Source organism: Lathyrus oleraceus, chromosome 6 (assembly GCF_024323335.1).
Source record: "Lathyrus oleraceus cultivar Zhongwan6 chromosome 6, CAAS_Psat_ZW6_1.0, whole genome shotgun sequence".
Lineage (NCBI taxonomy): Eukaryota > Viridiplantae > Streptophyta > Magnoliopsida > Fabales > Fabaceae > Lathyrus > Lathyrus oleraceus.
In genome coordinates, this window is record NC_066584.1 from 3,277,072 (window position 1) to 3,300,247 (window position 23,176).

The window sequence follows — 23,176 nt, forward strand, 5'->3', positions numbered from 1 at the left end:
TTTATAAAAATAATACAAAGTTTGACATATGTCTCAACAGATCAAAATAGTTTCATCTCATAAAATTAATCTAAAATAATTTAGCTGCCCATTGTATAGAAATTCATATCAATAAGTTTACGGAAATAACACATGAAACTCATGGAAGAATTTGGTCTTCAATGACAAAAACCTTCTTTCAGAGCTACTTTGCACTTCTTTGCCATGAAATCTTCTTCCAAATTACCAAATCCCCCCATTATGCCTTTTTCTTTTTTAAAGGCTTTAGAACCCATAAAGTATCGCGTCCCGATTCCTTTTCATCACGTCACAGTTTGTTGTACTTGCAGGATCGTGTCATGATCATTTTTTGGGGGCATAATTAGTTGAAGGGATGCACAAGATCATGTCACGATTTGGGACACAATTTGTCTAGAATCTATTTGCAAATTTCTTCACAATTTTTCAACCTTTTTCTCTTTTACTTGCTTTGTTCCTATTCTCTAATACTACTAATTTATCCACTAAAACTATGACTAAGTATACTAATAATAGCTTAAAATACATGAAAATGCTCATCAAAATTACTTGATTCCTGAGTGTGATCACAACCCCAAACTTTAACTGTTACTTGTCCTCAAGGAACTCGTCCGTAAATAAAAATTTCAACAAAAAACAATACACTTATCAAACCAATAACATACACCAATTTAAGTTAAAGTTCCCATTTATGTTCCTTGCCAAAATTCAGATCAATCCAAAGAGTTTTATCCAACTTTTCTATACTCAACCTATCTCTCAATCTCAGATATTCATTCGAATTGGATAAACGTCGTAATCTCTCAATCAACATATAAAAGTTATCAAGCACTCAATTTGAGATATCTCTAAAAAGTCAGCCAAAGTTTATTCGTATACACCCTTTTGATGTTTTCAAAGTTGTAGTGGCGCTTGTGTCACAGTAGAATATTTTTGGACAATAGATTTAACTCTTTGGAGTTAATTACCTATTATTTTCCTTATTTCGACACCAACCTAACAACAAACCACTTATTAACTCACGAGTACTAGAAATTGAATTCTTTTATTATTTATTTTTTTAGAAGTTGTTTTTTAGAAGTTATTTATAATACTTTCTTAGGTTTGTATTTTTAATAAATAAAAAATTCATTTTTAATATACTCATTTCTCTAGTACCCCTACCACAAACTTAAAATATTATTAATTTCAAGAGTAACCCCAAACTTAACTCTTTGCATCAACTAGGAAAATTAACATTCTACCTAACTCTAAAGTGGATTGAAAAATTAAATTTTCAAGTCAATTAGCTAAGAATGTGGCTAAGTCATCGAAAAAAAGACCCGGACTCAAAGGTTTTAAACAACATATCAAACTTTTTCATTGGTAGGCTTAAAAAAACTAAGAGTTAAACAAAAAAAACTTTCCTCAGTATGTTAATAAACAGACCAACAGACTAATCAAAAATATCACAAACCCTGTAGATAAACAATTGTATAGAACTCTAAAAAATAAGAAGGAAAACAATGATTTTTTTGGCCCAAACCTTACCTTTTGAAGTATATGGAGATTGAGTACAAGTCAGTCGAATATTCCCCATCTTCTTTATTTGTCAGTTTGTATTTGGAACTTCTTACAAACATAAAAATTTTCTTTGATTCTTTTCTGGTGTGTTTGTTTGTTCTAGCCTTTTCCTATGTTATTGGTAAGCACCATACTATTAATTGAAAGAAACAACAACAACGAACTCATTCATTAAATAAAACTGCAGAAAACTTACAAAAAGAAAAATACAATAATTAATATGAAAACTAAAATTAAAAAACATCACATGTATCAAAGAAACAAAACAAAAAATTAAATCACACAATTTCGTGGGTTGGCTCACATGTAACGCTTATTTAAGGTCCTTAGATTGACCGTCCGAATCTATCATCAGGTGTTTCCCTCAACTCGTATCAGTGTATCCAATAGGCTTGAATTATTCATCACACTTGATCATATGAATGCAGTTGGTTGTATTTCTCCCCTTCAAATTGAATATGTTCCATCCATGTGCTCCCTTATTCTTTATCAACACTCCTATAAACTTCTCTTTCTTTAAACTAGATAAAAATATATTCATTAAATCAAGTGGTATTGATTGTTATCTTAAGAAAAATATCTTTTAGATTTGGAGGGAGCTACTTCACTTCAAGGATAATGAATTTTTGAGCTTCTGTTGACATTAAGATACTTAATTCAGGAGTACTCAAAATCCTCACTTGTTCTTGGTACCTTCAGCCAATCCAATTGGCGCCTCCATTCAATTTTTAAGAGGAGTCTCCAATTCAATTGGCGACTCCTCTTAAAAGTGGGGTAGTTTGGGATTTTTTTTGAAACTAGAGGTATTTTGGGAATTTCCTTGAAAAAGTGGGCTATTTTTATAAAAAATCCGACTAAATAAGAGCATAAAATTGAAAATAAAATAAAATATAAACACAAATTAAATAGAAACAAGAAAATTTAATATCAAAACTAAAATTAAAAATAACAATATGAGCATAAAATTAACTTGTTGAAATAATTCAACAATCCCAACAACGACACCGGAAACTTTATGAACTTTTAGCAAGTGTAATAAAATTAGTTCCACGGAATAAAAGATGTGTTTCCGCGGGGATTGTTATATCTCCCTAATGCAACTAAAAAATGTACTAGAATTGTAAAATTGAGGGTTTCTCTCAAGATTTTGATTAAACAGAAAAATAAACAAAATTGTTGGAAAAATATAAGATAAAGAAGACGATCAAGTTTTATTTTGAATTCACAAAATCTCATTGTTGATGACTGTGTCTATTTGATTTAAATTAATTTTCTAGAGTTACAATAAATTAACACGATCACTATACTCAATTATTTGGTGTATAACTCACTCTTTTAAACTACAACTCCTTAATTCCTTAGGTCAGTTCAAAGCTAAAACATACGATAACAGTTGTTTAATTTTTGAGTCACAAACTTATAATTATTTATTTATAAATCAATTACTAAGTTTGAACAACCAATCTAGGTTCAGGTATATAGAGTTAGGGTCATTAATCGTTATAAATCGAAGTTAAATTCATATGTTTGTCAACACACAAAAAAACAGTAAGAACGAGATTAATTGAATAAAAACAAGAATATCAATTTATGAAAATAATACAACGTTTGACATATGTCTCAACAAATCAAAACAATTTAATCTCATAAAACTAATCTAAAATGATTTAGCTACTCATAGTATAGAAATTCATAGCAATAAGTTTATAGAAAGAACACATGAAACTCAGGGAAGAATTTGGTCTTCAATGGCGAAAACCTTCATTTCATAGTTACTTTGGACTTCTTTTCCATGAAATCTTCTTTCAAATTTTCAACCCCTGCAAATTCTTCGTTTTTATTTTTTAAAGGCGTCAGAACGCGTAAAGTATCGCATCTCGATTCTTTTTTAACGCGTCACGGTTTGTTGTACTTGCAGGATCGTGTCATGATCATTTTTTTCAGGGCACAATTAGGTGAAGGGATGCAGAATCATATCACGATTTGTGACACGGTTTGTCTAGAATCTATTTGCCAATTTATTCACAAATTTTCAACCTTTTTCTCTTTTACTTGCTTTGTTCCTATTCTCTAATACTACTAATTTATCCACTAAAACTATGACTAATTATACTAAAAATAGCTTAAATGAAAATGCTCATCAAAATTATTTGATTCCTGATTGTCATAATAACCCCAAACTTTAACCGCTGCTTGTCCTCAAGGTTCTCATCTGTAAATAAAATTTCAATATAAAATGATGCACTTACCAAACCAATTACATACACCAGTTTAAGTTAAAGTTACCATTTACGTTCCTCACTTCAATTCAGATCAATCCAAAGAGTTTTCTCCAACTTTCCTATACTCAACCTGTCTCTCAATCTCACATGTTCACTCGAATTGAATAAACATTCTAATCTCTCAATCAACATACAAAAGTTATCAAGCAATCAATTTGAAATATCTCTAAAAAGTCAGCCAAAGTTTATTCATATACATACTTTTTATGTTTTTAAGATTGTAGCGGCGTTTGTGTCAGGGTAGGATAAATCTTTGGACAATAATTAACTCTTTGGATTTAATTACTTATTATGTTCCTTATTTCAACACCAACCTAACAACATACCACTTATTAACTCATGCATACTATAAATTGAGTTCTTTTATTATTTGTTTTTTTTTAAGAAGTTGCTTTGTAGAAGTTATTTATAACACTTTCTTACTTTTGTATTTTTAATATATATTTTTTTTTTCATTTTTAATACACTTATTTCTCTAGTACCCCTACCACAAACTTAAAATATTATTAATTTCAAGAGTAACCCCAAACTTAGCTCTTTGCATCAACTAGGAAAACTAACATTCTACTTAACTCTAAAGAGGATGGAAAGATTAATTTTTCAAGTCAATTAGCTAAGAATGTGGTCAAGTCATCGAAAAAAAGGCTCGGAATAAAAGGTTTTAAACAACATATAAAACTTTTTCATAGATAAGCTTAAAAAACTCAGAGTTAAACAAAAAAAAATTTCCTCAGTGTGTTAATAAACAGACCAACGGATTAATAAAAAACATCACAAATCCTAGTAGATAAACGATTGTACATAACTCTAATAAATAAGAAGGTAAACAATGAATTTTTTGGGCTCAAACCTTACTTTTTGAACTATCTGGAGATTGAGTACAAGTCAGTCGAATATTCTCCTTCTTCTTAATTTGTCAATTTGTATTTGGAACTTCATTACAAACTCAAATTTTTTCTTTGATTCTTTTCTAGTGTGTTTGGTTGTTGTAGCTTTTTCCTATTTTATTGGTAAGCACCATACTATTAATTTAAAGAAACAACAACAACAACAAACTCATTCATTAAATAAAACTGCGGAAATCTTACAAAAGAAAAAACATAGTAATTAGTAAGAAAACCAAAATTAAAAAACATCAAATGCATGAAAGAGTCTCAGGATCCCATACAACGCTTACTTAAGGTCCTTAGATTGACCGTTTGAATCTCTAATCAGGTAATTTCTTCAAATTCATATCAATGTATCCAATAGGGTTAAATTATTCATCACACTTGATCATATGAATGCAGTTTGTTGTATTTATCTCCCCTTCAAATCGAATATGTTCCATCCATGTGCTCTCTTATTCTTTCTCAACACTCTTATAAACTTCTCTTTCTTTAAACTAGATAATGAAATATCCATTAGATCAAGTGGTATTGATTGTTATCTTATGAAATATATGTTTTATATTTGGAGGAGGCTATTTCACTTCAAGGATAATGGATTTTTTTAGCTTTTGTTGGCACTAAGACACTTGATTTAGGAGTACTCAAATCCTCACTTTTTCTTGGTACCTTCACACTATGAAAAGTTTGTACTTGACGCGTATATTACTTAACTTCTTTATCTTATCCTTCTTCAACCGTTTCAATAGAATTTACCATAACATATTAAAAAGGTAATAAAGACGACTATTTTGGAGACATTCCTTCACCTATATCTTCAATTACATCAACTCGATAATGTTGAAGATTTTCATTATGATGACATATTTCCTCAAACACATTAAAAACCACCTTCTCATCTCTAAACCTTAGTATAATTTCACATAAATCCACATTATTCAAATATTTACTTTTTTCCAATAAAGGTCTTTTAAGTATTACAAGTATTTCTACATCTTCACCCATGTCTAGAATAACAAAATCAGTTGGAAATAGTAAATCATCAACTTTAACCAACACATATTCAAGCACACCATAAGGATAAATAATGGATTAATCTTCCAATATGACGATCATCTCGTTTGGCTTAATTTTTCCATAGTTAAGCTTTTTCATCATGGAAAGAGGCATAAAATTGATACTTGCTCTTAAATCATAGAGTGCGTTTCCGATCTTTAGCTTTCCAATGCTACAAGGAATGGTAAATTGCCCCGAATCTTTAAGCTTTGGTGGAATTTTTTTTAGATGATTGCATTACACTCTTCTATTTATGCCATATTCCCATCATAATTCAGTTTCCTCTTTCTAGGTAATTGATCTTTCATGAACTTTGTATCAATTAACATTTTCTCTAAATCTTCACCAAAAGGAAGATTGACTTGATGCTTTGTGACATTCTCCATGAACTTCTTGAAATGGCCATCTTTATTTTCTTTGTTTGGTTTTTTCTTCAAGATAAGATAAGGTGGTTTCACATCATAAGGGAGTCTTGGATTTGGTTCGTTGAGAATTTGTTTCTTTATTTTTTCTCAAAGATGAGTTTTTATAAATCATATTGCCAAGTGTTTATCCCATCACCGAGTCTTCACTTGTTTTCTCCCATTTTCCCTTTGTTTTTCTATCTTTCTCCTTTTCAACTAATCTCTTATCTACTAATTCATATTCATCATCCACTTCTTCCTCTACTCAATTTTCTTCTCACTCCTAAGATCTATTACATTGGAAACTATTTTGTTCCTAACTAAATGACATTGAAACTCTCATTCTTAAGGTTATCCAAAGTATTTACATTAAAATCCCCATTTGTTTGATATGCCAATTGTCTAGTTAACTGTCTAATTTGCATTTCTAGATTTTTCATCGATGCTTCATGTTTCTTGCCGATTGTTTGTCGATGCTTGCTCATTACTTCTCGATGCTTGCCCATTGACTCAAAGTTACTTTGGGTCATATTCATGAATTGAGTTATAGCTTGTTCTAAATGAGATGGCTTCCCTTGTGATGGATTTGATGAGCTGGTTAGTTTGCATTTAAACTATGGTTGTTGCTCCACTTAACGTGTGGGTAACTTTTTCAATCTGGATTTTAGGTATTCAAATAAGGGTTATTTATTGGAAAACTATTCGCATATTGGGCTTCTTAGGTTTGTCCTTTTAGTACACAATTTCCATTAGCATGTCTTTGTCCACAAAAATCACACCGTAAAACTTGAAGTTGACTAACATTGGTTGGAATGATGGTGGCTCAAACTAACTTTATAGTAAGGAATTCCAGCTGAGCTAACAATGAATTATTAATATCTATCTTTAGAACTTTTTTTCTTTATACCTTTTTCACCTTGAGAGAAATATTCATTATGACACATCCTTTCAATCAACTTTTTCACTTTATCTTTAGTATTATTCCTCATTGTATTTCCAGCTCAGGCGCCGAGAAGCATTATTGTCAATACATTCAAACCTCTAGTGAAATGTTGCATTTACTCTATGTTGTCCATATTGTGATTGGGACACTATTTTGATATTTCCACTCTTTTTCCCACAAATTGAGAGTTGGTAAAAAATATTTCTAGAAACGTGTCTTCTAACTCAATCCATGTTTAAATGGTATCACTCGGTAAACAATGTAGTCAGTCTTTTGTCCTTCCAATTAAGAAAATCATAACAAGCGCAGTTTGATTTAACTATCACTTATTCTCTCTAGTTTCGATATATAACAAATCTCATAAAAAAATATTCAAATTGTCCCATGGATATCTAATGGTGTTTCCATTGAACTATTTCCTCTTAAACTCACAATAACATTATTTTTAATCTTAAAAGAAACAGGGTTTTCCAGTTGAAACCTAAGAGAGATTTGTCCAACGTTAATTCTCCTGTAATAGTCTCCTATAGTCCCTCATAGGTTTTGGATTAGCCATAACTACTTTCTCTAGCTAACTCTCATGATCTGAAGAAATTGGTGATGGATCTTTCTTCTTTTCTTCATTTGCTAACTCTGCTAATCAAACTACTTTTAAAGTTGATTTCCCAGTCTTCTCGATCTATAGATCAAATAGTAATTAGCATTGCACTAATTAACGATGACTAAATAAGAGTATACAATTAAAAATAACATAAAATATAAACACAAATTACATAAAAATAAGAAAATTTAATATAAAAACTAAAAATTAAAAATATCAATCAGAGCACAAAAATTGACTTGTTGAAATAATTCAACAATCTTAGCAACGACACGGAAAACTTTAAGAATTTTTAGCAAGTGTAATAAAATTAGATGTAATTAAAAAATGAACTATAATTGTAAAATTGAGGGTTTCTCTCAAGATTTTGATAAAACAGAAAAATAAAAAAAATTGTTGGAAAAATATCAGATAAAGAAGACGATTAAGTTCAATTTTGAATCCACGAAATCTCATTGTTGATGACCGTGTCTATTTGATTTAAATTGATTTTCTAGAGTTATGACAAATTAACACGATTGCTATACTCAATTCTTTGGTGTATAACTCACTCTTTTCAACTATAACTGCTTAGCCTTAGGTCACTTCAAAACTAAAATGTACGATAACAATTATTTGATTTTTGAGCCACAAAATCATAATTATTTATTCCTAAATCAACTATTAAATTTGAGCAATTGCTATAAACTTATGTTCAATTCATATGTTCGTCAATACACAAAAAGCAATATGACAAGATTGATTGAATAAACAAGAGAATGTCAATATATGTAAATAATACAAAGCCAGCCACATGTCTTAGCAGATCAAAAGATTTTCATCTCATAAAACCTAATATAAAATAATTTAGTTACTCATAGTATAAAATTTCATAGCAATAAGTTTAAAGAAAGAATACATGGAACTCATAGCAGAATTTGGTCTTCAACGGCCAAAATCTTCGTAAGAACTTTAGAGTTGATTTTCACTTATATAGTTGATTTTCACTTCCTTGTCGTAAAAATTATTCTTCCAAATTTCCAACCCCTGCAAATTATCTGTTTTCTCTTTTAAAGGAATCAAAACGCATAAAGAATCGTACGACGATTTTTTTTTGCGTCACAATTTGTTGGGCTTGTATTTGTAGGATTGCATCACGATCCTTTTTGTTGTGGCACGATTGGTTAAAGGGATGCAGGATCGTGGCATGATTTAAGATATAATTTTTCCAGAATCTATTTGCCAATTTTCTCACAAATTCTTCAACCTTTTTCTCTTTATATAATATTTTCTCCAATTCTCAAATACTACCAATTTATCCACTAAAAATAAGACTAATTATACTAATAATAGTTCAAAATACATGAAAATGCTCATCAAAGTTACATGATGACTAAATGTCATACTTTTTAACTCCATTTCTTTCTTTCTTTTTGGTGAAGCAACTTTAGGACAACCCAATATAGTAAATACTTACACATAGTCAAATAGAAATATTAAGATTTTCCACTCTCTTTCTTTCTACTGAGCTAATCGAAAGATTTCTTAGGAATAGTGTGATTCAGGTCTGTATTACTAAACCCTACGGTGGACACCAATTATACTTGTGTTGAGTATAATAGAGGTGACACGCCCTACAATAAGACAAGCAACAAACCTTTAGGTTTCTGGTATGCGAATAAGTTATACCATGACCTAACTTATGAGTTAGGTATTTATAAATTTATCCCCACGTTGAGGAATATCAATTTTTTTGTTTATAACATCGATCACACACAACCCGAATTTGACCTATTAGGGAGCTTGGTGAATGGCTTATACCTTTAATGTAAGTGAGGTGGTTAGTCAATCAGCGAGACTTAGGCCTATCTGATTATGACAAGAATCTTGTTAGTTGTTAAGGAAGTGCTTGACGTGTCGCCTCTTAACATAATGGGAACATGGCAAGCTCTCCCCACGTCTGACATGTGTTTTGTTACATCCAACCTCTTTTTAGTTTTCTTTGTTCCCTTTTTCAAACGGGGCCTAATGGGACGAGACCATTTATGTTTAATGAGATTTAGCTATAATGTAGCAGTCTATAATTCCTCATGCACGAGGTATGTAAGAGCAGAGTTGTTTAAAGTAGGACATAATTTTCCAACGTCTATTACACTAAAACATGATTAGATTTTAGTTTTTTTAAGAGATGAATCATCATATACCAATATTTAAAAGGAATTTTACAATGTCAATCTAAATCAAAAAATCATATTATGAATTCCTCATTTATGAATGCGGTAAGAATAATGATAAACAATGATATCGTGATTAACAATAATATATATAATCACTAGATCAATTTTAATACATTAGTGTACAAATAATTAAAGCTAGTCCTAACAAAAGATAGATTTAGCTACATATACTCATGGTAGCCTTACATAAAATAGAAAGTAAATAAAGACAAATGTAGCATCAATAATGAATTTTTGGATTCCTTGTTCCCAAATTCACCTTGGATCTTTAATTTGTAATATAACAATATCTTTCATGTCAATTAATGTTCATGTCAATTAATATTGTATTTGCTAGGTAACTTATGTTTAAAGTTACTTGTAAATTGAAGAAATTAAGAGAGAATTAAAAGCAATTGAGTGGGAGAAGTATTATTGGAATGGAATTGAGTGTATATTACAAACATTAGTTACATCATTTATATATGATCATATTATTAACTAACTTCTAGTTAATAACCACATATTGTGTTAGTAGTAACCACATGTATAACTAGTATAAACCACATATTGTGTTAGTAACCACATATTTCTTTTCTTTTTTCTTCAAATTGGTCCAAAAATAGAGTTGGTAGTGTGGATTTTCATGGGTTTTATGATTCTAATGCTAATTCTATACTAATTCATTCATGGGATTTTGATTTGGGTTTTGAAAATTCAAGGAGAGAGCTTTTTGTGTTCTATGTCAAAATTGGTTTTTTTGGCTCATATAAGTGATTATTCTAATAAGATATTTATGTCCAAACTCTCCGCTAATACAATGCCTAATTCAGTTATATGCTAAACTATATTAGAAATTATGCTATGTTGATTTTTATGCTACTTGAATTTGTTTTTTTTGTGAAATAAGTGTTTTTCTAAATAAGTTATTTTTGGTTGTATGTTAAATTAATCGCAAGAAGCACCCAACAACTTATGAAAATGGTATGGAAGAAAATAGGTGAAGAATTATCTATGAAGTGGAGATTTGCTCCGGTTTAAGATTGCTAACAGAGTGTCGAAGAGAAATCCGGAAAAGTTTGAAAGTAAGCCTTTTTGCTATGCTTTCAATTACTCTTTCCTTGATGATTATGGTTGAATATAGATGATGAATGTAGAAGCTTTGATGATTGTATAAATTTGGTTGAATTTTAGAAACTTGATGTTGCTTGAATTATTGAAACTTGATGTTGAATCTTGAATGATGAAAATAAATTTTGATTGATGAATTATTGAGATTTGATTGTGGCTAAGTTCCACCAAACTTAGAACTTCAATGTGAAGTTCTAAATGGTGAGAAATTTAATTTTGGTGATGGTGAGGGAGAAAAGAGAGAATTGTGAGAAAAAATGGTGAAAAATGTTTTCTTTTCTAGTCTCCCCAAATTGTGAAAATAACTTGCTTATATATGTTTTGTGGTTGAATGAGGACCATTGGATTGTGATCCAAGTAAGAGATTTATCAATGGTTGGAAATTAATTTAAGCTTTAGTTGCGGATCACTATTTCAAATCATTGGATTGATTTTTATGAATGGCTAGGATTGAATGGAGATTTGGTTGAAAATGGAAGTTGGAATTTGTGTTAGTTTGTTAGTTATGATAGTTAAGGGTAAATTGTGTAATTGAATAGTTATGAATGCATAGGTATTTAGAGATCAATGATGCTTGATTTTTACAAAAAGTATCAAATTGGAATGTAAGATTAGAAGGTCATTGGTTATTATGCATGATACTTGGAATTTTTGGATGTTTTTGCTCATGAATTTTTGGTGAATTATCTCATGACTTTAAGTGCTTTTGAGAAGTGATTTTGCATTGAAAAAATGCACGTTTGAATCGTGTAAACTTATGAATCAAATTCCGACTTTTTGAAAATGAATCAATGTTGGAAACTGTTGAAAAAAAGTATTGAATTTAAGGAATAGTGCATAATTTTTGTGAAGTAGGGCAAAATTTTGTGAAGTAGGACATAATTGTTTATGACTTTTTCATAGTATTTTGATGATTTTAATCCATGATATAAATGTCTAACTTGGTGTACCTTCTTCCTTGTATTAAAGTGAGCATTATGGTGGAAGTATGACCTTGAGGGGACACCAGAGAATGAAGAAAAAACCATGAGAATGGAGCTTGATGAAAGATGAAATCTTGAGTTGTTAGAAATCAACATTTATAACATAATCATAGAATAATTGATTTTTGATGAATAATTATGAGTCATTTGGTCAAATATTTGTAGAATAGGTCTAGGAAAATTCAGGAGTTAAAATCGAGTCAATGGTCATCAGTTGACTCGAAAGTCAACTATACCAAAATTTACAGTTTTTCTTGTAATTGATCTCTTTCCTTGTAATAAAGTTTGTGATACTTATAATGTATTCCAATTAGTCATGAATGGAGATATTTCATTTCTTTCCAAAAAATCAACAAAAGTCAAAGCATGGTCAAAGTGAAAATAATAGGGAAATAGTCAACAATGATTAATGTTCACAACGATTCATAGTCAATAACATTGAATCAGTGATGAAAAGTCAATAATAATTAAAATTCAATGATAATGATAAAGTCAACAGTTATGATAAAAGTCAACACATGGAAAAAGTCAATAATAATAGTAAAAGTCAACATTTTTTAGAACATGATTAACAATATTAAAATGATCAAAGTCAATCAATAGTCAATTATAAGTCACAAACCAACAAAATATAAATATTAACGAAGAACCTTTGAATAATTAAGTAAAATGAAATGTAAGGTTGATCAGATGAAACTTTTTATGGTGCATCAGATGAATTTAGCCCGAACAAAAGGAAAAAAAAAGTGAGACAAAATTGGGGTATGACAATATTCACCTAACCCCTACACTATGCATCCTCTTTCAATCTATATTGTCCAAGTTGCAACTTTGTGATATTCACACTTCACCAAGTCCAACTTGAGGGAGGGTACTATCCATTAATTAGCTATCATAGTTTCAAACTTGTATAAAAGATAGTACTTTGTAACAAAGTTTAAGAGGTGAATAATATACATAAAGTTTCCCAAATGTTTTGTTATGGTTTCTTAAATATTGACACATCTTAATGATTCATAAATCTTGTTGAACCGATCTTTATTTCTTGTCATATGATTGATGCACCCTCGTCATTCTATAACATAAGGAGTCTTCTTTCATTTTCTTAAAAAATTTGGCCTACAAAACTTGATCAGACACCTTCTATGAATCTCTTTGTTTCATCCTTAACTCATGAACTCTAGAAGATGCTTGCAATTCTTTAATCTTTATTTTTGACAAATCTTTCTACTCTTCAATAGCCACAACAATGTGATCAAACTTGGTAGGGAGAACTCTTAGAACCTTCTCCACTTTCTATAGTTTAAAATATACACGACTTCATTTGATTGATCAAAATCACCAATTTTGAGAAGAACTCAACAATTGCTTCATTGTTATTCATCTAGAAACTCTCATACTTTTTTCTCAAGGATCACAACTTGACTTTCTTTAATTTTTCATCTCCGCCATACAACTTGTTTAGAGTATCCTACTGATCATTGGTCGTTTCTTGCTCAATTATCTTCTCAAAAGACATTTGAATCCACACACTCATGGATCAAGAACACGTATTTCTCATATTTCTTGCTCATTTCACGATGAGTAGCTCTTTGTGCCTTAACATCATTTTTCTATAATGTCAAGAAACCATCGTCCACGATTTCAAACACATCTTGAAAGATAGATATGATTTTCATCTGCGCACACCATCTATAATGTTTTCTCTTGAAAATTGCTAGATTGATTGAAATTTGATTGGAGATTGTGTTTTCATTTAGCATGGATGGAGATTGAGGATCGAACGATCCTTTGATACCAATTTATTAGGTGACTTATGTTCTAAGTTACTTGAAATTAAGGAAATTAAGAGTGAATTAAAAGCAATTGAAAGAGAATTTATTGGAATGGAATTATGTATGTTACAAACATGTGTTACATCATTTATATAGGATCATACTATTAACAAACTAATTTCTAGTTAATAACCATATAGAATGTTAATAATAACCAGATATATATAACTAGCCGGAACCACACTAGCAGTAATTACATGTGAATTTAATTATAATTGTAAAAGCAACATTATAATTAATTTCTAACTTCTAAGACTGAATTACTGTCTAATAGTATTCTCTTAGTTTCATAAAAACTTCTCACATTTATACATTTTCTTCGTCTTTTAAAGTAATCATCTCTTTATATTATTAATATTAAAGTAATCATCTCTTTATATTATTAATATATTATTTTTGCTAGTATAATTTTAATTTTAAATTTTAAATTTTATTTAGATATTTTTTTATTATAATTAATAAGAATATTTTAATAAATATATTATATTCGCATTTGAAAATTTTGATTTTTAAAATTTATTAAAAAAATTAATATATTTAGAATAAAATTACTTGTTCAATAAATTTAAAAAATAAACTTGTTTTAATAATAAAAATGAGAGAAAATATTAATTTTATTATTAAAATTACATAATTTAAATATAACATTTTATAAAAAGGAGCTATAGTAGGAAAGAGACATTACTATAATGTTGCAAAGGTTACTTTACGTTTTGAAAGTTGTTTCACTGAAACACAATATCCTCACGATTTGGGTTAATTAAAACACAATTATAGTCCTTATTGGAGAGAAATGAAAAAACTGTGTTCTTCATCTCTTTAGTTCTCGGCATGTTGAATCTTTTAGGCCTGTTAGAGAAAATGAAGTGGCCCTATTGATTCAAAAGTTGTCACAATATGATGGTGATGAGAAAGGTGTTAACTTGAGTGAAGCAATGATGTCTTTCACAAATACACTTATATGTAAGATAGCTTTTGGGAAAAAGTGTGATTTTGATTATGGAGAAGTTGAATTGGGAAGTGGAGAAAGGAAAAGTAGATTACATGTTTTGCTTAATGAAGCTCAAGCTTTGTTGGGTGAATTTTATTTTATGTTGTCGTGTTTATGAGTTAATTAAAACATATTCATATTTTATATATGCAGAATATCTTTATAGCAGGAACAGACACAAGTGCAGCAATAGTGGTTTGGGCTATGACAGCATTGATGAACAATCCAAGAGTGATGAACAAGGTTCAAATGGAAATGAGAAACTTATATGAAGATGATATTGAAAAGCTACCTTATCTTAAATCAGTGGTGAAAGAGACATTAAGACTATTCCCTCCATCACCATTACTATTACCAAGAGAAACATTAGAAAATTGTAACATAGATGGTTATGAGATTAAACCAAAAACTCTAGTATATGTTAATGCATGGGCCATAGCAAGAGATTCTGAGAATTGGGAAGATGCAGAAGAGTTTTATCCTGAAAGATTCTTTATGAGTGGAGTTGATTTTAAAGGGAAGGATTTTGAGTTGATTCCATTTGGAAGTGGAAGAAGAATGTGTCCTGCAATGAACATGGGAGTTGTGACTGTTGAACTTTCACTTGCTAATATTCTTCATTGTTTTGATTGGAAACTACCTTATGAGGAAGAGGTTTTGGATACACAAGTGAAACCAGGAATTACTATGCATAAGAAAATTGATCTTTATCTTGTTCCTAGGAAAAGAAAACCTTAGTGTGTGTACTATTGACTATTTGTTCTGTTTTATTCCGTGCCTTGAAATTTCAATGCTAAATAATATTCATAAAAAAATTATCATATTTGCTATATTATTTTTTGTATTGGATATATTGCTAAAAAAAAATATTTAGTCAACAATGTGCATGACTTACTATACATAAAATAATGATTCTTAAAAGAGTAAAGTCATTGTCAAAATGTGTACATGTAGAGGGATTTTTATATTGTATTTTTTTAATATGACTTTGACAATCTTCATTTTATTCTAAACTAATTCAACACAAGCACATGTTCAATTTTAATTCGATTCTAAATTAATTCAACACCGACAATAGCATTTTTATATTTAAATTCTCTATTATCATGTACTTTGACATTAAACATTTTACTAGTTGAACCATTCAAATTTGAACATATAGCTGATAGTGATACCAAGATGTGTGTATAATGTATTCATAATATGACCAAAAGGGTATATCAACATGAAAAAACATTACCAGTTCCACATGAAAAAACATTCCCAGTTCAAACATGGGTAAAATTATTTTAAACTAAAGTCTAGAGATAATGAACAGGCCTAAATAGGCAAACTGGTGTAGTTCACTGCTTAATATACAACTGATTATAAGCCATCAGCTACATATAAAAAAATATGTTTGAATCAAGGGAAACCATATACAATCATGAATTGGTTTTGAAGCTTTTACTGAAGATTATGCAGTAGTTTTGCCATTCTGATGCTGGGTTTGGAATTCATGATTGCGTTGAATATTCTGCTGCATCTGAGTCTGCGTTTCTTCCAGAGATTGGCTGTTTTGCGGTTGATAATTTCTAAGCTGGTTTGGCTGCTGTTGCTGTGACTGGAGCATTTGCTGGTTAATAACTAGCTGCCGAGTCATGAGACTAGAGAGGAGGGACTCTCCGCCAAGATCTGCTACGGTGCGTCTTAAGCGCCGGACTTCAGCATCCAAAGTCTCGTTCAGAGCTGCCAAAATAAGAACACAGATGAATACATAGCTAAATATTTGGTCTGGTGGAGATGTTCAATTTCAGCACAAAATCAAAATAGAAAAGTGCTTCTAGAGGGATGGTGGTGAAATGGAGATAAATAGAATCATGTCCAAGCTGCTATAGTGTCTATTTGATAACATTTGTACTCGCTAGCGTATTGCGGAACAATAGCGGCCGCTATGCTCTGGCGGTATAGAGCCACTATAGCGGCTATTTAACATCTAAGGAAGGTTGACCAACTGAAAGATGGTCTGACAACAATAAGTATAATAATTAGGTGTACCGAGAGATCAAGTACAACAAAAGGCCAAACCATAAAGAGAATTTATAGGTAACTAATGGTGTCAAATAGAGGCCGCTATTTCATTGCGAATTTGAACAAATAATTACTGTTCACTATCGAGTATAACGTGCTGTCAAATAAAGGCTTTAGTATAACTCTACTATAGCCTTGTAGCATAGCGGAATTTAACAGACTAAGCGATCCATGATTGATTATAGTGAAGGTAAACAATATATCATTGAACTTAACACATGATACTAAGATGGAAAATTATGACGTCATTTGAACCGTATAGCTGATCCCATCAAGCTTGGTAATTGTTGTTTCTATTGCGCTTGATTGAAGACGAAAACATATATACAGTTTTAAAGTGATATAACACGCAAAACAGAGCTTCAGAACAGAGTAGTACTAGTACAAAGAGCAATTGGGTTCCAAATATGCAGATATTACTCAAGATGAAATCAAATTCTTATGCTAGGCAGGAAAACGTAAAAGGTGCAGCTGTGCAGAGATTGTTGAACAAGATTGGATCAAAAGTCATTTGTTTTTTCTTCGGTTAACAAAACCATTTCAAAAAATTGAATTACTACATTCAAACACTTAAAAATATCAAAGTAAAAGACTATTATTCCGCATAAAATCCATCTAAATAGAGAAAAACAGACATCTTTGAGCATGATCATATATGCAGGTCATTTCCGTAAAAATAAAAAAACACAATCATCCACTTAAAAAATAAACAGTTTGCACTTCAAAGGGAGGAATAAGTTAAAATAGATTTAAGCTAACCAAAACATAAAGTAGAAGGAAAATGCATACACATACCATCTTTCAGTTGGGATTGTTGCTCCAAGGATTGAAGCCTCAATTTGTACTCGTTATGCTCATTCTTAAGCTCCACATGATCCATCTGGATACAGGTGCGATAAAAAAGTAAAGATCAATGAATTAACGGTAGCCTACGTGATTTATGCCAATAAAATATGATCCACAATCCGAAGAAAAGGAAACCTCAGCTCAACTCAGATGATACACACCTGTAATTTGGTATACTGAGTAGACAATGTAGTAGTCTCTGTCTGAAGAGTTTGGACCTTGTGCTCTAATTCAGAAATATATTTCGTCTTCCGCTCTTTAGAGCGAGCAGCTGATAGACGATTGGCCAAAATCCTATAAGAGAATTCAACATTAATGACAACTCATAGTTTTAATTTTTAATTTTTTTCAATAAGACACAGAAACAAGGAATCTAGAAATACCAATCTTACCTCTTCGCACGCTTGGGATCAGACAGGGCAATTTCAGCAAGTTTATCATTTTCCATTATCTTCTTCATCTCCTCGGAGCTGAACTCACCATTTCCAAACTCCATGCCAATTTCCGCTGTTTTACTACTGTCCATTGAATTGCTAGGCGAGTGTCGACCAGCTCGACCTTGTAAAGGAGGAAGCTTAGGCGATCCATCTTCAATATGAAAATTTCCAATGGAGCCATCCAATGAGAAACTTCTCCTATGTCGAGTAGTGGATACAATATCTCCATTAGAACTCCTCTTGATTCCTTCCCTCCTCTCATCTGAACAGCTTGAACTCGCACCCTTAGAACTGATTCCTTTTACATGACTCTCAGCTTCATTATCACTGCTTTCAACCGTCTTTGAACCACTAGTTCGGCTATCTTCCATACCAGAAAAACTCATATTATTCATATTCTCCAAATTCATATAGGCACTAAACAAATCATCCATTGCAGCTGCATCGTCCTCTTTCCTCGCATTAAAACTCTCTCTCCCAAATCCATCGAGACAGCTCCTATCCTTCAACACCAACTGAATTGGCTTCTCAGAACCAAATTTTTCCCCTCCAGAAACCAAATTCTGACGATCACTCCCCGACTGAGGGACAGAGTTAACAAATTCCGAGATCCCTAAAGGCGTATCACTGCTAGAGCGTCTATGCCCTTTACGAGGTGGAAGACAATGTCCATGCTGAACAGCATGACCACGGTTAGGCGAAGGAGCATGAGAGGCAGCCAAGTTTTCCTCCATGGAAACATCTTTAGAACCCGAGTCCAAAAAAGGGGAGGGACTTAAAGGATAAAGTGAAGGACTCAATGGAGGCAGTGAAAAGGAATCTAGAGAGAGAAAAGTGGGCTGAGACAAAGACCTAGAATGGGTTTGGGGTTGTGAAGAAGACAAAAACTGGGGATAAGCGGATGAAGGTTTAGGTGATAAACTGGTATTGGTATTAGGGTGTGAGGGTGGTATACCAATACTATAACTTTTGTGATTTTCAGGAAAACCCATTTGATTAACTTGATTGATAGGCATAGAATTCAATTGAATTGGGGGTTTGGGAGATGAAGCTAATGAAGAAGAACTAAATGCATGAATAATTTTTTGATTATTACTACCACTACCTCTTTGATCAAAAGCTTCCATTCATTCATGCATTAAATCAAACACTTATCAAGCACTATAACTTTTCTACTCACAACAACCACAACTACTAATCAATCAATCAATCAAATAATCAAAATATAAAGAAGTAGATGAATGAACCAAACCAAAACAAACCTTAAACTTCAAATGATTGATGAAAGGTTGCACTAATTACAGTAGATTATGTACCTGGTCATCATAGTTAGTTTTTGATATGATTAAAATGTAAAAATAAAAATGAAAAAAATGGAAAACCCTATCTTGTTTATACAAAACCAAAATGACAAAGACTTACCACTAATTAATCTTGTAGAAGAAGCTTAAGAGAGAGAGAGTTTTATACCTCAGAAAAATCCAACGGTGGTGGTGAACAAGAGAAAGAATATCAGCGGTTGAAAAAGGGTTGAAATGCGTTTAGATGAGAAAAACATTTTCTTTGTCTGAAAACGAAATATAGGTTATGTTTGATAGTGATAACATGCCAATTTATACTGCAGAATTTGTAAATTAAATTATATATTTTGAAAAACTCTTTTATTTTTTATTTTTTAAACTATTAACGTAACTTTTTTCTTCTATTATATTTTTTAAATTAATATTCTCTTTGATTTCATGTGTAAGTAAAAAAAAACCTTTATAAAATTTAGTCTGAATGCATTTAAGTAACAATTTAAATTTAATTTTGGCTTAATATGTTTTTTAACTATATGTTAATTTTGGATTTATTTTGTTCTCTTGATTTAATATAATAGTCTATATTGATTTTTTAATTTTTAAAATGTATCATATTAATTTATTTTTATCTAATTAATAATGAAAAAAATTAAAAATAAATTGCTAAATTCTTTGTTAATTAAATAAAATTGATTAAAATAAGAGGTTAATGTTCATTAAATTGAGAGGTCAAAATTAATGAAGATACATTAATTTTTTATTTTTGTTGAAAACATAAGAGTGATTTTTTTTTAAATTAATCAATTAAAGTTGGTTAGGACATAGATAGTTTATTATTTTCCTTGTTTTCCGCCTTGTTTTGTTTTATGTTTTAATTATTATTTAAGTTTGATTATTCTGAGAATTCAACAAAGTTTGACTATTGAAGTTTTGGTTTTTCACAGAAGTAGTTGTTGATAAACGCGTTTTCATACGTCAGCAATCACCGCTTCACGTGATTTACATCTCTTTTTAATTATAGATTCAAGACCCGTTCTTTTCATGTAAAAAAATTAGTAAAAACTTTAATTTCTCATACAAAAGATAATATTTCATAAACATGAACAATCAAATATGGAAAAGAATGAAAAAATATTTTTCTATATAAAAAATGAAATAAAATTAAAAAATATATATCAACCACGTATTATATATTTCAACCGTTTTAAAATGACTATCATTTAAGATTTCTTACCGCGAAATAAGAAATTCAATAATATTATCGTAAAATATTGTAGTTTTATTAAATTAATCTTATTAATGGGTTAGAATTAGTCTACGAAATAATAATTAGATGACACAGTTGAAAAAATAAAAATCATTTCAAGATATTGATTTTGAAATATTTTTTCTCTAACATGACGGTTATTTTGAAACTGAGTAATTAGATTTTAATTGGTATGCATAGTTAATCTAAAAAGTTTTATATAATCGATGAATCACAATCATTCACATCCCACAATGAGGGACTTATTTGAACAAAAAAAATAGGCTTAAATGCATTTTTGATCCCTAGTTTGGACGTTTGAAACAATTGGTCCCCTATTATAAAATATGTGACTTTAGTCCCTTAATTTTGGTGGTCTTTGATTTTTATGGTCCCTCCACTTTTACATACGTGACATTGATGATTGGGATAAAAAAATATATTTTTATTATGTGGCAATGGTGACTAGGATAATTATTAATTAATATATTTTTAAATGAATTAATATGTTTCTAAACTAAATAATTAGTTAAAATCTTTAAAATTAAAGCCCATTAGATACATCAATAGTCCAATAGACCCATTATCATTCTATTTCACTTAAGCAATAATTTATGTATATTGAAGCTTTATAAACTTTTCCAATATTTGAAACAAAATTAATGTGGAACTTGCTTAAGAGTAAAATTGCATCAGCTTTAACTTCTACTTCTTGTATTTTACCTGATTAGATGTGTGGTCTGTTTAAAATAGTGAGAATATATGTTTTGTTATGCATGAAGGTATGTTCATGTATATGAATCATATCTGTAGGATAAACCTTTACATCGATATAACAATCGACAAGACTTTTCACGGTACAACAAATTTGCATCAACTGAAGAAAATACTGAAAATAATTATGCCATCAAGGTCAATTCAGCTATGCTCTTAAGGATACTAAGGAATTGCGAGTCAGGTCAAGTTAGAAAATTACCAACTTTACTATCATTCATGGAATTAACAGGAACGACTGCATGGCCGCTGTTTAACGACCGCTCAAAGTGCATATGAGAAAACTCATCAACCGTCCCTTTACTTTCATTGTAAATAATCGCATTTTTCCACCGCAGTTTGTTCAACCTTCTCCTTGGTCATCGTGCTGACATCCTCGGTTCTCTTTGCAATAGCACTAAACGCATTCGGCACTCATGACGCTTCAGTTAAGACATAAGAATTGCTCATGATAGCAGTTCCAACACTACTTGTCTTTTGCTCAACAATAACATAGGCAGACTTTGTCATTCCAGAAAACTGATACCTTTCATCCATCTTTTTCACATTTTCATTAACAATGGTTATTCCAATACTTAGTTTATCGCTTAAACCAATTTTACGATCAATGGAAGCAACTGTTGAAGAAGAATTAAAAGTCAATTGAAGACGCTCATCTAAGGATTTTGTCTTGTTAATTGCATCATTTCCTAAAATGAAACCCTTCGCAAGCATGGTACTTATCACATCTTCAGCCTTCTTAACAACAACCCTATTTTGGTTTGTCTATAGAAAAGAACATTGTACATTAGAAACTCTACATGACTTCAATTCACGCAATAAATCAAACTAGGATACACTAATAATTAAGAACTCACATGACTTTACTGAAGAGCTTCAAGGGGAAGTTGGTACTTCTCGACCAGTGATATGGTGACATATAGGTCACCTATCTAAGAACCCTATATTAAAAATCGAAGAAATTCCCCAATGAATTCAGATAATCTAATCAATATTTTGGTGACAGCTTTTATGATTAGATTTGAGGTGTCAGGATGTTTGAAAAAGTAGTGCAATATGAATGACTTCTTTTACATTGTTCTGTAATCCTTATACATCAAGAGTATTCATTCTTTCTTACATCCATGCATAACAAAACATATATTCTCCCTGTTTTAAACAGATGACACATCTAATAAGGTAATGATTATGGATAATTTAGTAAAAATATTTCTCTTTCATTTCTTTTTTTTTCTTAATATATGTAAAATTATGAGTCACTCATTGTAGAATGGAGGAAGAACGGAGGAAGTGTGATTATATAAAAATCAAACAAAAATTAACAATTATAATTAATTGATAGTGTAAAATTTTTACAATATCTATGCATGTCAGTTAAATTTATATAATTAACTATTATTAAATAAAGGTTATTATTATTATTATTATTATTACTATTATCATTATTATTATTATTATTATTATTATTATTATTATTATTATTATTATTATTATTATTTATCCATCTATTTCTATGTATTATTCTCAATTTGAGAGAATCAATTTTAAAATTATAAAAAACTGTGACATCTAATTTAATACAAAAATATTAGATAAATATAAATTATGGATTC

The 23,176-nt window shown here is 30.3% G+C and overlaps 1 protein-coding gene and 2 pseudogenes across 3 annotated transcripts; 1 reads left to right on the forward strand and 2 right to left on the reverse strand.

Annotated features, from left to right (window-relative positions):
• The first annotated feature begins 14,587 nt into the window (after nucleotides 1–14,587).
• Nucleotides 14,588–15,834, forward strand: LOC127091632 (cytochrome P450 83B1-like; annotated as a pseudogene).
• A 224-nt stretch (nucleotides 15,835–16,058) lies between these two features.
• On the reverse strand, nucleotides 16,059–19,839 carry LOC127091355 (bZIP transcription factor 29). Of its 3 annotated transcripts, none has more exons than XM_051029974.1 (5): nucleotides 19,713–19,839; nucleotides 18,198–19,558; nucleotides 17,967–18,099; nucleotides 17,755–17,839; nucleotides 16,059–16,617 (listed from the first exon to the last, which is right to left on the reverse strand). In XM_051029974.1, exons 2-5 carry the CDS (start codon nucleotides 19,367–19,369, stop codon nucleotides 16,346–16,348), a joined length of 1,662 nt encoding a protein of 553 aa, XP_050885931.1. In that variant the 5' UTR covers nucleotides 19,370–19,558; nucleotides 19,713–19,839; the 3' UTR covers nucleotides 16,059–16,345. The 3 variants fall into 3 exon arrangements, with proteins under 3 accessions (XP_050885931.1, XP_050885932.1, XP_050885930.1); XM_051029975.1 differs by having other exon boundaries at nucleotides 19,665–19,829; XM_051029973.1 differs by lacking the exon at nucleotides 19,713–19,839 and having other exon boundaries at nucleotides 18,198–19,658.
• A 1,909-nt stretch (nucleotides 19,840–21,748) lies between these two features.
• On the reverse strand, nucleotides 21,749–22,689 carry LOC127091633 (binding partner of ACD11 1-like; annotated as a pseudogene).
• Nucleotides 22,690–23,176: the final 487 nt, after the last annotated feature.

Coding starts and splice junctions, on each gene's coding strand:
- LOC127091355 (XM_051029974.1), bottom strand. CDS start 19,369: ATGGAAGCTTTTGATCAAAGAGGTAGTGGTAGTAATAATCAAAAAATT. Junction 17,840..17,966: donor CTCAGTATACCAAATTACAG/GTGTGTATCATC, acceptor ACCTGTATCCAG/ATGGATCATGTGGAGCTTAA. Junction 16,618..17,754: donor ACAATCCCAACTGAAAGATG/GTATGTGTATGC, acceptor TTATTTTGGCAG/CTCTGAACGAGACTTTGGAT.